The sequence below is a fragment of the Staurois parvus genome, unplaced genomic scaffold (assembly GCF_062004578.1).
Source record: "Staurois parvus isolate SC_StPar_1 unplaced genomic scaffold, SC_StPar_1.0 ptg000181l, whole genome shotgun sequence".
Classification (NCBI taxonomy): Eukaryota; Metazoa; Chordata; class Amphibia; order Anura; family Ranidae; genus Staurois; species Staurois parvus.
In genome coordinates, this window is record NW_028317977.1 from 3,485,197 (window position 1) to 3,499,816 (window position 14,620).

Below are 14,620 nucleotides of genomic sequence, written 5' to 3' on the forward strand. Positions count from 1 at the left end.
CATTAACCTGGGAAGTATGTTGCCTTTGAGGCTAAGATGAGTTCTTTTCACTCTCCCAGGCCTCAAAATGAAATGCCAAGTCAGGGGCCCAGTGTCGCTTTCACAGTGAGGAGCAACCCCACTTCTCATGGTCTGCTGGACTTTGTGGCTACATGGGCTGAATGCATTTCAGGGGTATGAGTAAAAGATGTGGTGTCCTGGGGCTATATGCAAGAGGTCTGAAGCTGCCTCCATCTCGCTTCATATTGTCATACCTGCCAATATCCCGCTTCATATTGTCATACCTACCTCAGCTACATCTACAGACTATCAAGCTACTGTGACACACCTCCTCCCTCAAAGAGTCATTGCCATTGTTCTGGACCAGAAATGGTCTCTAGGTTTCTACTCAAACCTGCCTATTTCTTAGTTTTCCTTGGTCTGCTGCTTGAGCTTTCACCAGGGTTCTAGTCCTGCGCTAAAAGTTCAGAGGCAGGAAGAGGACAGGACATCCCTGGGGATAAAGATTCCTCCAGGATCAAGCAGTCTACACGATGCGGGACAACCTTCAATACTGGTAAGTTTGGTCAATTAAATTGTAGGGCTGAAAAAATATTTTTTAGTTAAATTTCAGCTGTAAACTTAATTCCAGGAATTCAGCCACCTAATAGAATATGCTGGCTTACTATGGGTTAAGCTCAATGAGGTGCATGAAGGGGAGGGGCAGGCACAGCAGATGGAGCAGAAGGTCCATCTTGAGAGCCTGAAGAATAGTGATAGATATGCTCTTGGCACTCAGTAAAAATAAAAATTGTAAATTAAAGAGATAAGTCCACAAAGTGGCATGCACCTGGTTGGACCTAACACCAAGTACTCCAAAACATTTTAAAAAGTGGCTGGATTCCTGGAGTTCAGTTTTAGGCAGTACCTAAAGTTGAGGAATGTTTTGAAAACACTGAAAAGGCAATTGAAATAAAATGAATACAGAAAAAATAGATAAGCATGAAGAAAGCAGACAAAGGCTTGGTTCACACTGTACCTTGATTCTGACTTTCAGTGTATTCATGTAGTGCGATCTTGATGGGACTTCCGATGTGGCTAGCATATTCTGTGGAGCTAAATTGTGCCAAATTAGCACAGGAACCTTTTTCAAAATTGCACCACACAAAGTCGCATTAATGTGAATGGGCACTATTGAAAATAATGTGATTTTTCTTGTTATGTGACTGAAGTCATGTCAGAAATCGCACCAGTGTGAACCAGCACTTAAAGAATGTAGAACTATAGGAAGAACCATTAGAAGTAAGACCATTTTTAAAGGCATGTATCTTTATTATACATTTATAAAACTTTGAACTACTGGCTACATATAGAATAAATACTGGATGATCAGTTCAGCTCTTGCTATTTGAGCTCAGCATTCTAATGAACTATAGAATGATAGTGTTTTGTTAGTTAAGTTGTCCTGTTTCAATAACAGCGGCTGCAATGTAAGCCTTGTTTTTCTCCAATGCATGATGTTACTATTTGTGTACCAGGACAGAATTGCTGGCCTCAGGATTACTGGCAGTGGTACATGGCATTTTGGATTCTACTGTATCATAGGACAACACCGGACCTAGAAAAGTCAACTCATGAACTCACTCTGCATTTCATTTAGTCTACTTTACGACATATTTACAATCAAATCAACACTATTCTGCTTCTGGGTTCTGGAAAGTTCCTTGAAATGTGACAAATGGTTTTCAGCACATGCCTCATAACATATTTGAAACCAATGTACAGATAAAGCATAGGCTTAGGCAAACAGTTATATTTTGCAGTTGCAATACATACAGTCAGGTCCATAAATATTGGGACATCGACACAATTCTAACATTTTTGGCTCTATACAGCAGATAATATTGCCCGAAACACTTCAGAATTCATCCTGTTGCTTTTCTCAGCAGTCACATCATCAATAAATACAAGAGAACCAGTTCCATTGGCAGCCATACATGCCCACACCATGACACTACCACCACCATGCTTCACTGATGAGTGGGTATGCTTAGGATCATGAGCAGTTCCTTTCCTTCTCCATACTCTTCTCTTCCCATCACTCTGGTACAAGTTGATCTTGGTCTCATCTGTCCTTAGGATGTTGTTCCAGATCTGTGAAGGCTTTTTTAGATGTCGTTTGGCAAACTCTAATCTGGCCTTCCTGTTTTTGAGGCTCACCAATGGTTTACATCTTGTGGTGAACCCTCTGTATTCACTCTGGTGAAGTCTTCTCTTGATTGTTGACTTTGACACACATACACCTACCTCCTGGAGAGTGTTCTTGATCTGGCCAACTGTTGTGAAGGGTGTTTTGGTGTTGCTGAGCTCACCGGTGCGTTCCTTCTTTTTAAGAATGTTCCAAACAGTTGTTTAGGCCACGCCTAATGTTTTTGCTATCTCTCTGATGGGTTTGTTTTGTTTTTTCAGCCTAATGATGGCTTGCTTCACTGATAGCTCTTTGGATCTCATCTTGAGAGTTGACAGCAAGAGATTCCAAATGCAAATAGCACACTTGAAATTAACTCTGGATCTTTTATCTGCTCATTGTAATTTGGATAATGAGGGAATAACACACACCTGGCCATGGAACAGCTGAGAAGCCAATTGTCCCATTACTTTTGGTCCCTTAACAAGTGGGAGGCACATATGCAAACTGTTGTAATTCCTACACCGTTCACCTGATTTGGATGTAAATACCCTCAAATTAAAGCTGTCAGTCTGCAGTTAAAGCACATCTTGTTTGTTTCATTTCAAATCCATTGTGGTGGTGTATAGAGCCAAAAATGTTAGAATTGTGTCGATGTCCCAATATTTATGGACCTGACTGTATGTGTAAACAGTCTTACCTGCCAAAATATACAATTCTGTATATTCCAGTGCCATTAGTGCAGTGTCAGTGCTTTTTATTAGCACTGATCACTGTATTGGTGTCACTGGGGATGTCAGTGACATCAAGTCAGTTCCCTGCAGTGTCAGAATGCCCGCCGCAGTCCCGCAATCCTGCACTGATTGCCGCCATTACTAGTAAAAAAAATAAAACATTCCAGTATCAATACCGCCATTTGTAAACAATATAGCTTTCACATAAACCAATTCATTTACACGTATTGGGATTTTTTTTTGCAAAGATATGTAGCAGAATACATTTTGGCCTAAATTTATGACAAGATCCGATTTTTTTTGAATTTTTTTACTGGACATGTTTAATAGCAAAAAGTCAAAAACATATTTTTTTTCTCAAAATTGTTGGATTTTTTTGTTTATAGCCCAAAAAATAAAAAACACACAGGCGATCAAATATCACTACAAGAAAGCTCCATTTGTAGGGAAAAAAGGACATAAAATTATTTTGAGTGCAGTGTTGCATGACCACACAATTGTCAGTTAAACTAACACAGCGCCATATTGCACGAAATGGCCTTGTCAGGAAGGGGGGTAAATCCTCTTGAGGCCAAGTGTTTAAAGATGGAGCTTTCCTTGAAAAAGAAAACAGTTTTGGCAAAAATGTGTAAAGTAACCTAGTATAATTCTCACATAATGCCACTGTCATATTTCAAAGCTGCACTGTACCTTCTGCAGCTGGGTGGATTGATGCAAAATTTCAGTACTAAATTAAACTTTGTATTAGGATACAAGTGTTAAAGTCTATTTGGGGAAGAAGACCCATTCTGAATACATAAAAAACATTTAGGACCCTGAAAATGTAATAGAAAGTTTCTATGTACTGTAGCTATGTGCTCTGATGATATGCCAGTAAATATATATTGTATTGTCAAAAGTATTGGCACACCCTCCAAATCATTGTATCCAGGCTTTCCAATCACCTCCATGGCCACAGGTGTAAAAAACCAAGCACCTAGGCATGCAGACTGCTTCTACAAATATGAAAGAAAATGTCACTCTCAGGAGCTCAGTAAATTCAAGCGTGGTACCGTGATAGGTTGCCACCTATGCAGTAAGTCCATCTGTGAAATTTCCTTGCTACTAAATATTCCACAGTCCATATTCCTTGCTACTAAATATTCCACAGTGGAAGCAACTGGGAACAACAGCAACTAAGCCACGAAGTGGTAGGCCACGTAAAATGACAGCGCAGGGTCAGCGCACGGTCACCTACTGCAATGGAAAGCATCGGATGCAGTGGTGTAAAGCACGCTGCCACTAGACTCTAGAGCAGTGGAGATGTGTTCGAATCATGCCTCTCTGTCTGGCAATCCGATGGATGCGTTTGGGTTTGGCGTTTGGAGAATGGTACTTGCCTGACTGCATTATGCCAAGTGAAAAGTTTGGTGGAGGGGGGATTATGGTGTGGGGTTATTTTTGGCCCCTTAGTTCCAGTGAAGGGAACTCATAAGGCATCAGCATACCAAGACATTTTGGACAATATTATGCTCCCAACTTTGTGGGAACATTTTGGGGATGGCTCCTTCCTGTTCCAACATGACTGCACACCATCACCTTTGGGATGAATTTGAGTGGAGACTGCGAAACAGGCCTTCTCATCTAACATCACAAATGCGCTTCTGGAAGAATGGTCAAACATTCCCATAGACACACTCCTAAACCTTCCTGTTCCAACATGACTGCACACCAGTGCACAAAGCAAGGTCCAAAAAGACATGGATGAGCGAGTTTGGAGTGGAGGAACTTGACTGGCTTGCACAGAGTCCTGACCTCAACCTGATAGAACACCTTTGGGATGAATTACAGCAGAGACTGTGAGCCAGGCCTTCTTGTCAGACATCAGTGCCTGGCCTAACAAATGCGCTTCTGGAAGAATGGTCAAACATTCCCATAGGCATACTCCTAAACCTTATGGACAGCCTTCCCAGAAGAGTTGAAGCTGTTGTAGCTGCAAAGGGTGGGCCAACTCAATATTGAACCCTACGGACTAAGAATGGGATGCCATTCATTCATGTGCGTGTAAAGGCAGACATCACAATACTTTTTGCAATATAGTATATATTTGTATATCAACGTAACAGATATATTGCATCTTATTTAGTAGACAATCAAAAAAGTAACATAAATCTGTTTTATTTGCTTTATAGGTGTAACAATCAGACCGCATGTATCTGGTTTGTCTTACTCCTTTAATTCTTTGGAAAAAAATACATGGACAGCTTATTCAGAAAGTCTACAAAAGTTTCTCGAAGGTACTTTTTTATATAACAAACATTTATACATGTATTGCAACTAAAACTATAGTAGCGGGATGGACATGTGCCCTTATAACAAAAAGCAGACACTTTATTACAAACCTATCCTAGCCAGGGCAAATTCAACTAGGAATATAAAAAACATAATCAGAAGTTATCTGAAAAGTGCATAAAGGGAAGACTTAAAGCATAAGTAAAGGCATTTTCATTTTGGATAGAGTAAGCGTGGCTTATAACCCCCATCAGTTTTTTTTGTCATCTGTGTCCAATTGGGGAGATTTCCCTTTATTCCTGTCCCTTATCCAAAACAGGAAGTGAGAGGATATCATTCCAAATTGAGGAAATCACAGTAAGTCCCCAGAACTAGTGTCCCCATTGCAAGATTTCCCCCATTACTATTCTAATGTCAGCCCAGAATGTGGGATTTTCTTTTACTTTCACTTTTGATGATGACAGTAAACAGGACAAATAGAGAGGGTGAATCTTCCTAAAGGGGGCACAAACAGCAATACAATCTGAGAGGTGTTCTAATCCCACTCCATTCTTTCCAAAACTAAAAAAAACACTAGGCATTGTTAGTGCAAATACCTAGCTACTGTAGCTCAGGATTCTGCTATCCAACACAAAGCCAGGCAAAGGAGTTACATTCTCCATTATGTAAAACAAGAAATAATCCAGCACTTTCATTAAATTTTATTGTAATGCCCACAGTGGTTAAACAGAGCTGAGTTTTTAATAATCTCTACCCATAGAAGGACTTAGAATAAAGTTGAAGTACACACAAAAACATATAATAATTGCTAACTGCAACAGATAATGGGTAAATACAGAAAATTATCACCATACTTACTGTAATTTTCCTTTCCTGGGAGCTCATCATGTCAGCCTATGAATGGGTAAGCTCCACCCCTCTGACCCCACAGGAAAACCCCCTACTCAAATAAAAGGAGGGATACCGCATACCCTGGCATTCCTAACATCACCTCGTGAACGAACACAAGGGTGGCAATTCCTGGGGCTAATCATGTCAGCCTACAAATGGGATATAGCTAGCATTAAACAAGAATGGGGGGACCAATAAAAATGAAGAAAACACTGACTGAATGCAAAATAATTGTATTAATATCACACAGAGCAGAAGCGAGCATTGAAGTGCCCAAAAGCCAGGAATGGCCATACATCATGGCCACATGGTAATGGAAAATGAAAGTGTTAGGGGACTTCCAGCTGGCAGGCTTACACACCACTTTCACCAGAACCCTTGCCTGACTTGCCCATAAAGCCGAAGTCGCCTTTGTCAAATGTGCACAAACCCCCTCTAAAGGAGCAAAACCATTAGCTACATAAACTTGTCTGATGGTCTGGACTATCCAAGAGGAAAGGATTCTAGGTGAGGCCATTTGACCCTTTTTAGGACCTACTGGTAGGATGAACAAGTTATCCACCAATCTGAACCCTCCCATTCTCCACATAAGCTGTATGTGGAAATGACCTAGAATATGTCCACTTTTGACCAATCTTCCAGTCCTGAAACGGGAGACAATGAAGGAAACACCACTTCCCGATTTAGATGAAAAGGCGAAGCAACCTTTGGAAGGAAATACAGAACTGGATGGAAAACCACTCTGTTCTGAAACAGCTCACAATATTTGAACTGCCTGGCTGTTGTTATTGCTGTAAAAAAAAAAACATGCTCTAGACTATTGGAGGAAAGAGCAACCGCTCCCTTCCATCTTCCTTGCGCAACCTGGTCCTGACAGTAAGCTCACGAAAGTAAGTGTAGTCACTTCTGTGACTAAAAGCAACAGGCCTTGATTTAGATTGCCTGTTTTTGTCCACCACATCAAAGCTTCCTTGCCAAAACAGGCAAGCACTATCTGCTAACATAGAAAGCTCCTATCCCACTGCTGGTGGAAAGCAAACTGGAGGTGTCTGAGATGCCATTGAGCCCAGGCCACTGTTGGGGCTGCTGCATTCATCAACCTCAAGACCCTCATACAATGTTATTCTGATATTGAATGACTCGTCTTCAGAGCTTGAATGGTCGAGATTAAGAGGGATATCTTCTTCATTGGAAGGAACACCTTCCCCACCACTGTGTCAAATGACACCCCCAGATACTCTAACTGGCTCTTGCTAAAGTTGATCAACCAACCAAAGCTTTGTATCTCTTCCAGGGCTCTTGCTCAATCATTTGCCAGGACCCTGCCAGAAGGAGGATATCGTCGAGATAATGGAATATCCTTAAGTTCTCTAAGTGGAGAACTACCGCCAGAAGGAGCTTCAAGAACATCCAGGGGGCTGAACTGAGGCCGAAGGGGAGACAAACAAACTGGTATTGAGCTTCTCAGACCACAAACCTGAGGAACTAATGACAAGATGCATGAATAGGGACATGTAGATATGCATCTGACAGGTCTATGGACAGTGATCCAATTCAATGGCTGGACTACTGATATAATGGTTTGAAGTTACACCATCTGAAACATTACTGGCTTAATGAACGAGTTCAAATATTTTAGATCCAGTACTGGCCTGAATTTCCTCATAGCCTTTCTTACCAAAAAGATCAGTGAGCAGATCCCTTCACCCCTTTGGTCTTCAGGAATCGGGACAATTGTCCCCGCAATCAAAAGGTCTTGAACGTAGGCCTCCAATGAGTCCCTTTTCACTTTTTCGGAGGACAATCGAGTACTTACAAAATGGTTTCCTGGAGGATGATGCTCCCACTCCAGCCAATATCCACTTCTCACCAAAGAGAGAACCCAAGGGTCCTAAATTTGGTCCGCCCAGACTCGAAAGAAGAGAGACAATCTCACTTCCACTTGTAGAATCTGGTTGGGCCAACCTTCAGAAAGATCCATCTGCAGCCTTTGTGCCCTTAGTAGACTTGCTCTTCTGAACCTTGTTAATAACCTAGGAAGCCCATCAGGGCTGTCGCAGATAATCCCTTCCTGGTCAATAAGACTCTTACAGTATGTCTCAAATTGCTCCCTCGATCTTCCTGTGGAATAAGTCCTGATTTTGCACCTGTTACAAGCTGGACGGCCTCTTCCAAAGTCTTGCCAGACAAGACCTTCCCAACATATGGAACAGAGCACAGCCCCTGCTTAGATGCACTAGCCACCATCCAATGTTTCAGCCACAGAGCCCTTTTGGCCACCATGAAGTGTGCCATCATTCTTGCCGACAACCAAACAAGGTCCACTGCTGCCTCAGCCACAAAATCTGCTGCTGACTTGAAGGATAAGTTCACCTTTTGGACAAAAATAATAAATGCACATTTTTTTGCAGGTAAAATAATGTGCATTTATTATTTTTGTCCAAAGGAGCCTGTAAAGAATTGCACCAGCGATCAATAGACCACTGGTGCCATGTATGTCTTCTGTAGACCTGTCAGAATATCTGCTAGCTATGTGGGATGTACGGTCAAGCAGATATTCTGACAGGAGGCTTGAATGAACTACCATAGCACTCCACAGCGCCATGGTAGTTAATTGGAAAATACTAGCTGACAGACACTAAGGCTGCCAGGACTTGTAGGCACTCATTGACAGAACTGTGAATGAGTGACGTGGTCGTGTGGGTGGAGCCCCGTACGGCCATGCTGTTTTCAAATCTGACAGATAATATGGGAAACTTCTCCCCGTACTATCTGTCTGAGGAAGGGGGGGGGCGGCAGGCGCTGTTGCGGCTATGAGAACAGGTGGAACATGAAACATGTTCCAAAGGTGAACTTATCCTTTAAAGCAGAGTTCCACTCAAAAGTAGAAACTCTGTTTGTTTGCCTCCTCCCCCCCTACACTGCCATATTTGGCACCTATTGGGAGGGAGCAGATACCTGTTTTTTACAGGTACCCGCTCCCACTTCCAGCTCAGTTCGCTGTGGCGAAGTGAGCTGGAAGTTTGGTCCCTTCCTCCCTCCCGCAGTCTCCTTGGAACTTTCACAGGTCCCAGGAGACTGCCGGACCAATTAGAAGGTGCAGTGCGACTCCCGCATGTGCAGTGGGCACCAGACTGTGAAACCGCCATCTGTCAGAGCCTGCTGCCCACAGTTGAGATGCTGGCTCGCGCCGTGGTGGAGAGAAGGGGAGAAGGGACCGCACGGGTGAGAACAATGCTAGACCCTGGAACACATAAGTGTGTGTTTATTAAAAGTCAGCAACTACAGTTTTTGTAGCTGCTGACTTTTAATAAGCACTAAAATGGCTTGAACTCCACTTTAAGCTCTGTCAATTGCAACACCCAAGCACTCATAGCTCTAGCCACCGACGTCAAGGCTACTACTGGCTTACAGGCTGCCCCTGACAAAAGGTAGACTTTTTAGCTCTGTGTCCGACCTTCTGTCCATCACATCTTGGAATGCTACCGAATCATCAAGCGGTAGTGTCACATGTCATGCCAACCTCTGAAGCGATGCATCTACCTTTGGAGCATAATTCCATACATCTGAGTCTTTAGAATGGAACGGGTACAATTTCGTAATTTGTTTGTCTTCTTGTCTGGCCTACACCACTCTTCCTCTATTAATTCTCTGATTTCATATATAATGGGAAAATTAGGCATAACCTTTTTCAAATTAGGGAAATACTTTCTTATTTTTTGTGGAGGTTGTGATGATGATGACTCCCAGGCAATCGCCTGCTTCACCACTGTAACAAAGAAGGTAACAGTGAAAAGTCGAAAGCATAAGACTCCTGATTCTCCTTTTTTGTAGATGATTTTGCCTCCCTGTGGTCACGCTCTGGGGGTGGTGACACATCCTAGGTCTCAGCTGAGAAATCTGGTCCCCTTGAGAAGACAGCCTTAGCGAGACCTCTTTAAGGCCCTCTGCTACCGCCTAACGGATTTACTTCTTCACCTGCTGGGACTCCACAATTCTGTCCCAAGCCACCTCTTCAAAACATTTTTCACACACCAATTTTGATGGCATGGCGGGAGAACCGCATGACCAGCAGATACTTGCAGCCAGTTTCAGGGAGGAACGCACATTGGATCTTGACGAACAATGTGAGTGTGAACGGGACACCCCCTTTCTGGAGCCCCCTGAACCATGACCAGCATCTTGCTGAGCGGAAGACCGGTGACCAGAAGATTCTGGTGATGAACACCTGGACTTGGAATTATGCTTTCGTTCTTTCTGCTTCTTTTCCCCTGCAGGCGAATAGAACAAACAATCCTTAGCATCTTAGGTAAGAAAAAGGTGTTATCTCATCGCCATCCAGCCTCCTCCCCTACCTGGAGTCGTCCGATCTTTGTGCCTCACCCTAAGGTTATGGAGAGCTCATGGTAACCTCCTAGGCAAGGAGTCTTCCACCTGGACAGGCTGAACCAGCCAGGAGAGGTAGGGATCTTCATTTTTCTTCCTTCATTTATACATTCATATCAGTAGCAGGATAATTGTCCCGGAGCGAGGACAAAAAGGGAATGTTGGGGTAGTGGGATTCCCTCCTTTTATTTAAGCAGGGAGTTGTCCTGTGGGGTCAGAGGGGTGGAGCTGACCCATTTGTAGGCTGACATGATTAGCCCCAGGAAAAGAAGTTGCAAAGTAAATGTATGGAATAATTACCCGAAGGGCCTAGGTTACTGCCATCCATAAATCCAGCTATGCTTAAGAGAGCTTCAGTAAAATATGAATAATTGATTGGAAAAATATTTCACTTCATTTCTAGCCTATGATGATGAAAAGCAAATAGCGAACAATGTGGTGTGTACACCAGGACAGTATTTTATCCAGGAGGGAGAAGAACATGAGGAAAAGAAGGCTTGTCAGTTCCGCCGTTCTCTGTTACAGAACTGCTCTGGTATAGAAGACCCAACATTTGGCTTTTCCCAAGGGAAGCCATGTATCATACTGAAGATGAATCGGGTAAAACCAAATACAGAATCATGAAAATAACCATAAAGCTTCTCAGCAATGTATTCAAAAATGTAAAAAGTAGTCTGATCAGTGTGTAGAGCAAGCAGCAATGAATTATAAAAATAGATTCTCTGACTACTATTGTTATATATGAAGAGCTAAACATATAGAATGCGTAAACAGCTGAACACGTCCAGGAAATGCTGCCTTCTTAGTTTCCAGCAATAACACTTTGCTTTGATCTAGTAGGATCTGGACAATTTAGTGTTCAATACTGTATGTCTGCTGGTGAATCCTGCATGCACTCCACTGGTAAATGCATATAACAAACTATATTTAATGGAAATTAGCTTAGTCAGCGGTAAAGTATTTCAGGCTGCTTGCAATAGGTCAATATACAGAACTCAAGCATGTAATATAAATAATAGTGCGGCTCCTAAATATCCACAAATGCTCTCCAATAAAAAATTATATCACATCATGGTACTAGCATCCCCTGAAGATGTGTTGTTGCACAAAATATGTAGGGGCAGAGCTAAGCGCTGACTTAATGTCGCCACTTCCAGTCTCAGGACTGGGGGCCATCTTTTGAGCGCTTCTTTCCCATACAGCATTGAATGGGCTATGTGACTGTCTTTAGTGGCAATAGGTGGTATTACCAGGCAACTACAGCATATTGGTGGAGCTGGATGACCTGGTGTGAAAGGCTGGAGATTCTTTATTCAAAAAGCACTGTTTGCTGCTCTCCCTTGGCAGCTTTGCAGCTGGTGAGTGCAGCAATGGTGGTGGTCACAAGTGGTGGTGTGGATCTCCTAAAGGTAGAAGCTTGTTAACACCAGAGAACACAGCAGATAAAAGTGGACTCTATTCCCCTCACTTAATTGTCACTTTTTTTGTTTTGGTTTTTTATTTACTTTATTCACTTATTAAATTCTTTTGTGATATAATTATTTTTTATTGGAGAGCATTTGCTGTTATATAGGCGCTGTACTATTATTTATATATCTAATAGAAAGCTGATAATGGAAAACTGATAGTTGGGAATTATAGGGGCATTGGCTGCCATGTTTAAAAATATGGTGAGCGCACTATGCTTTATCCTATGATGGGACGATTTTATGTCCTGGGTACTATTTAAGCTGTAGAATACAGTACACTTCACAAATATTTACCAATGATGCAACCATTTCTGCAATTGCTTGGATGTTAACCTCTATGCTGTCATAGTACTGCAAACAATTAGGAACATACTCAGTATTACTAGCTCTTCTGACAGGCTGGAAAACAGAAAAGAAAATACTCCATTCATGGGGTATTCTGCACAAGAGTTGGGGGAAAACCTTGTCAGGTCTTCAGTCAAAGTATGGATTTATGTATAGAGAATAATGTAATTACTATGTAAAACTGGCAAACTCTCTTATTTCCACTAGATTGTTGGTTTTAAGGCTGGCTCTGGAACACCGATAACTGTCACCTGTGACATTCTAGTAAGTAACATTTATTAGTACCACTTTACATACCGGTTTATGCTGGTAAATGCAGTAAAATCTATATGTATCCTATTACAGACTGGGTAAATCTGGATACAGAGATACAATAAAGGAAATGTTTTCTCTGTAGATTATAGTATTGTAAAAATGGCATTTTTTTATTTTGGAGTAGAGAAAAGTTTAAACTAATGACAGGTTTAATCTCTAGCAGAAAAAAATATATTCAAGCAGGCGTATAGAACCCAATCACCCAATCTATATTCCTGTTATGAAACAGATATTTTAACGCTTATTTTGCATTATAGGAATAGAGATTATGTGGTTAGATTTTACAAGATTTTTTGAATATATTCATTGTGCACGTTGACATTGCAGTCTAAGAATCCCCACCATATAGGAATTATACACATTGGGGCTGGTTTACTACAGCTGGAGAGTGAAAAATGTGCTATAGTCCTGCATAGAAACCAATCAGTTTCCAGGTTTTATTGTCAAGGATTAATTGAACACGCTGAAGATAGAAGCTGATTGGCTACCATGCACAGCTGCACCAGATTTTGCACCCTCCAGTTTTAGTAAATCAACCCCCCCTCTCTCTGTAAATAAAAATAAATTTATACTGGTTCAGTAGATATGGTTGTGCCAGGCACAGAAAGGTGTGAGCATCCACAAAAAAACATTGTAAGGAGACAAAAAATGTCTTCAATAGGAACACGGAAAGGAATAAAACAAAACTGACAAAGGCTCAAACCCCTCCACGCTCTATCCAAAATAAAATAAAATGTTTTATCTGAAGTTGGGCTACTAGTTTGCTTTCATACCTGTGCTACTTTCATCTGGTGTGGTTGAAGCACAGTATGTACTTGCTGTGTTTTACATGAATTAGCATTTACACCTATAGAAAGTGCTTTTGCCTTGAAAAAATCAAAGATGCAGCAAGCAGGATTTTGTTTAACACAATGCACTAAAATTCAGAAGTGAATGTAACCTTAAGCTGGCTATACCCTATATGATTTACAAACAAACATTTGTTCAAAAATTCTTAGTACATTTGATGACTTCACAAATGTCATTCAGCAGTTTGCATTTAACATTCTATTTTCAAATCAATGAACTTTACAGAACAAAAACCACGTACACTGTTTGAAATCTGTTCATCAATTTGACCCCACTAATAATTAGAAAAATGAACGTTCTTGAAATCAAAAATGCCAATAAAAATTCAACTAGTATATACCCAGCTTAGGAGGACTCCCATTATTTCCTTTAATATGAAAATCGGTGAGAAGGAGCAGCAAAAGGACCTGGAAGAGATTTACTTGGAAATGACTGATCTATGGAGTAGCAGTGATTCAAATGTAATAGATGTGCATTTCATCCTTCCCTTCTGAAATATCATTTAGAGACCTTACTTCTTGAAGTTTATGCCATTTTTGTATCATTAGCACCATTGTGCTTTCTTGCAATTTAATAATCCATATTTCCTATTTTAGAAAGGCAATCACAGTCTTATAGGAGAAGTTGGCTTCTATCCAGTGAATTACTTTGATCTTATGTATTTTCCATTCTATGGCAAGCTTACCCATGTAAGTTTATTTAGATTGTACATTTTGCATTTACTCTCTTCTTGCTTGGATTGGCAGCTGGGTAATATTTTCAAAACCTTATATGTTTGATAAAAATAGTTTTTGAGACTGCTTTTTCTTTCCTCTTGATCTTTACCATTTTTGTTTAGCAAAGCTTTGTCAGATGCGATTCTGAATTGGCTGGTGTTACAGGTAGTAGATTTTAGCTGATTTAAGCAACCATGCAGCTGAAAAGGCTTGCCAAAGCCAAGTCAAAAAAAATGTAAAGTCATATGAAAGGGATAAATCCCCTCACATGTTAAAAATCCCTCTGAACTACTAATGTAAACATCAAAAATATGCTTTTGCACCCTATACGGACCCTTCAAACCAATGTATATGGCTGACCAGTGTCAGAAACAGTCCTGGACCTAGATCCTCATTGCAGTATCTGATGTTATTTGTAGTAACAACACAAGTGGAAAACATAGAAAGAAGTTTTAATATAGGCTGGCACACATTTCC

The 14,620-nt window shown here is 41.2% G+C and overlaps 1 protein-coding gene across 2 annotated transcripts in view; it reads left to right on the forward strand.

Annotated features, from left to right (window-relative positions):
- The window catches only part of ATP1B4 (ATPase Na+/K+ transporting family member beta 4), a 98,361-nt gene that overhangs the window by 82,147 nt on the left and 1,594 nt on the right, over positions 1-14,620 (forward strand). For both annotated transcript variants that reach the window (XM_089677215.1, XM_089677216.1), the window contains exons 5-8: positions 5,073-5,177; positions 10,853-11,049; positions 12,471-12,527; positions 14,024-14,116. In XM_089677215.1, the coding sequence (XP_089533341.1) occupies positions 5,073-5,177; positions 10,853-11,049; positions 12,471-12,527; positions 14,024-14,116 (452 nt within the window). The remainder of the gene's footprint in view (positions 1-5,072; positions 5,178-10,852; positions 11,050-12,470; positions 12,528-14,023; positions 14,117-14,620) is intronic.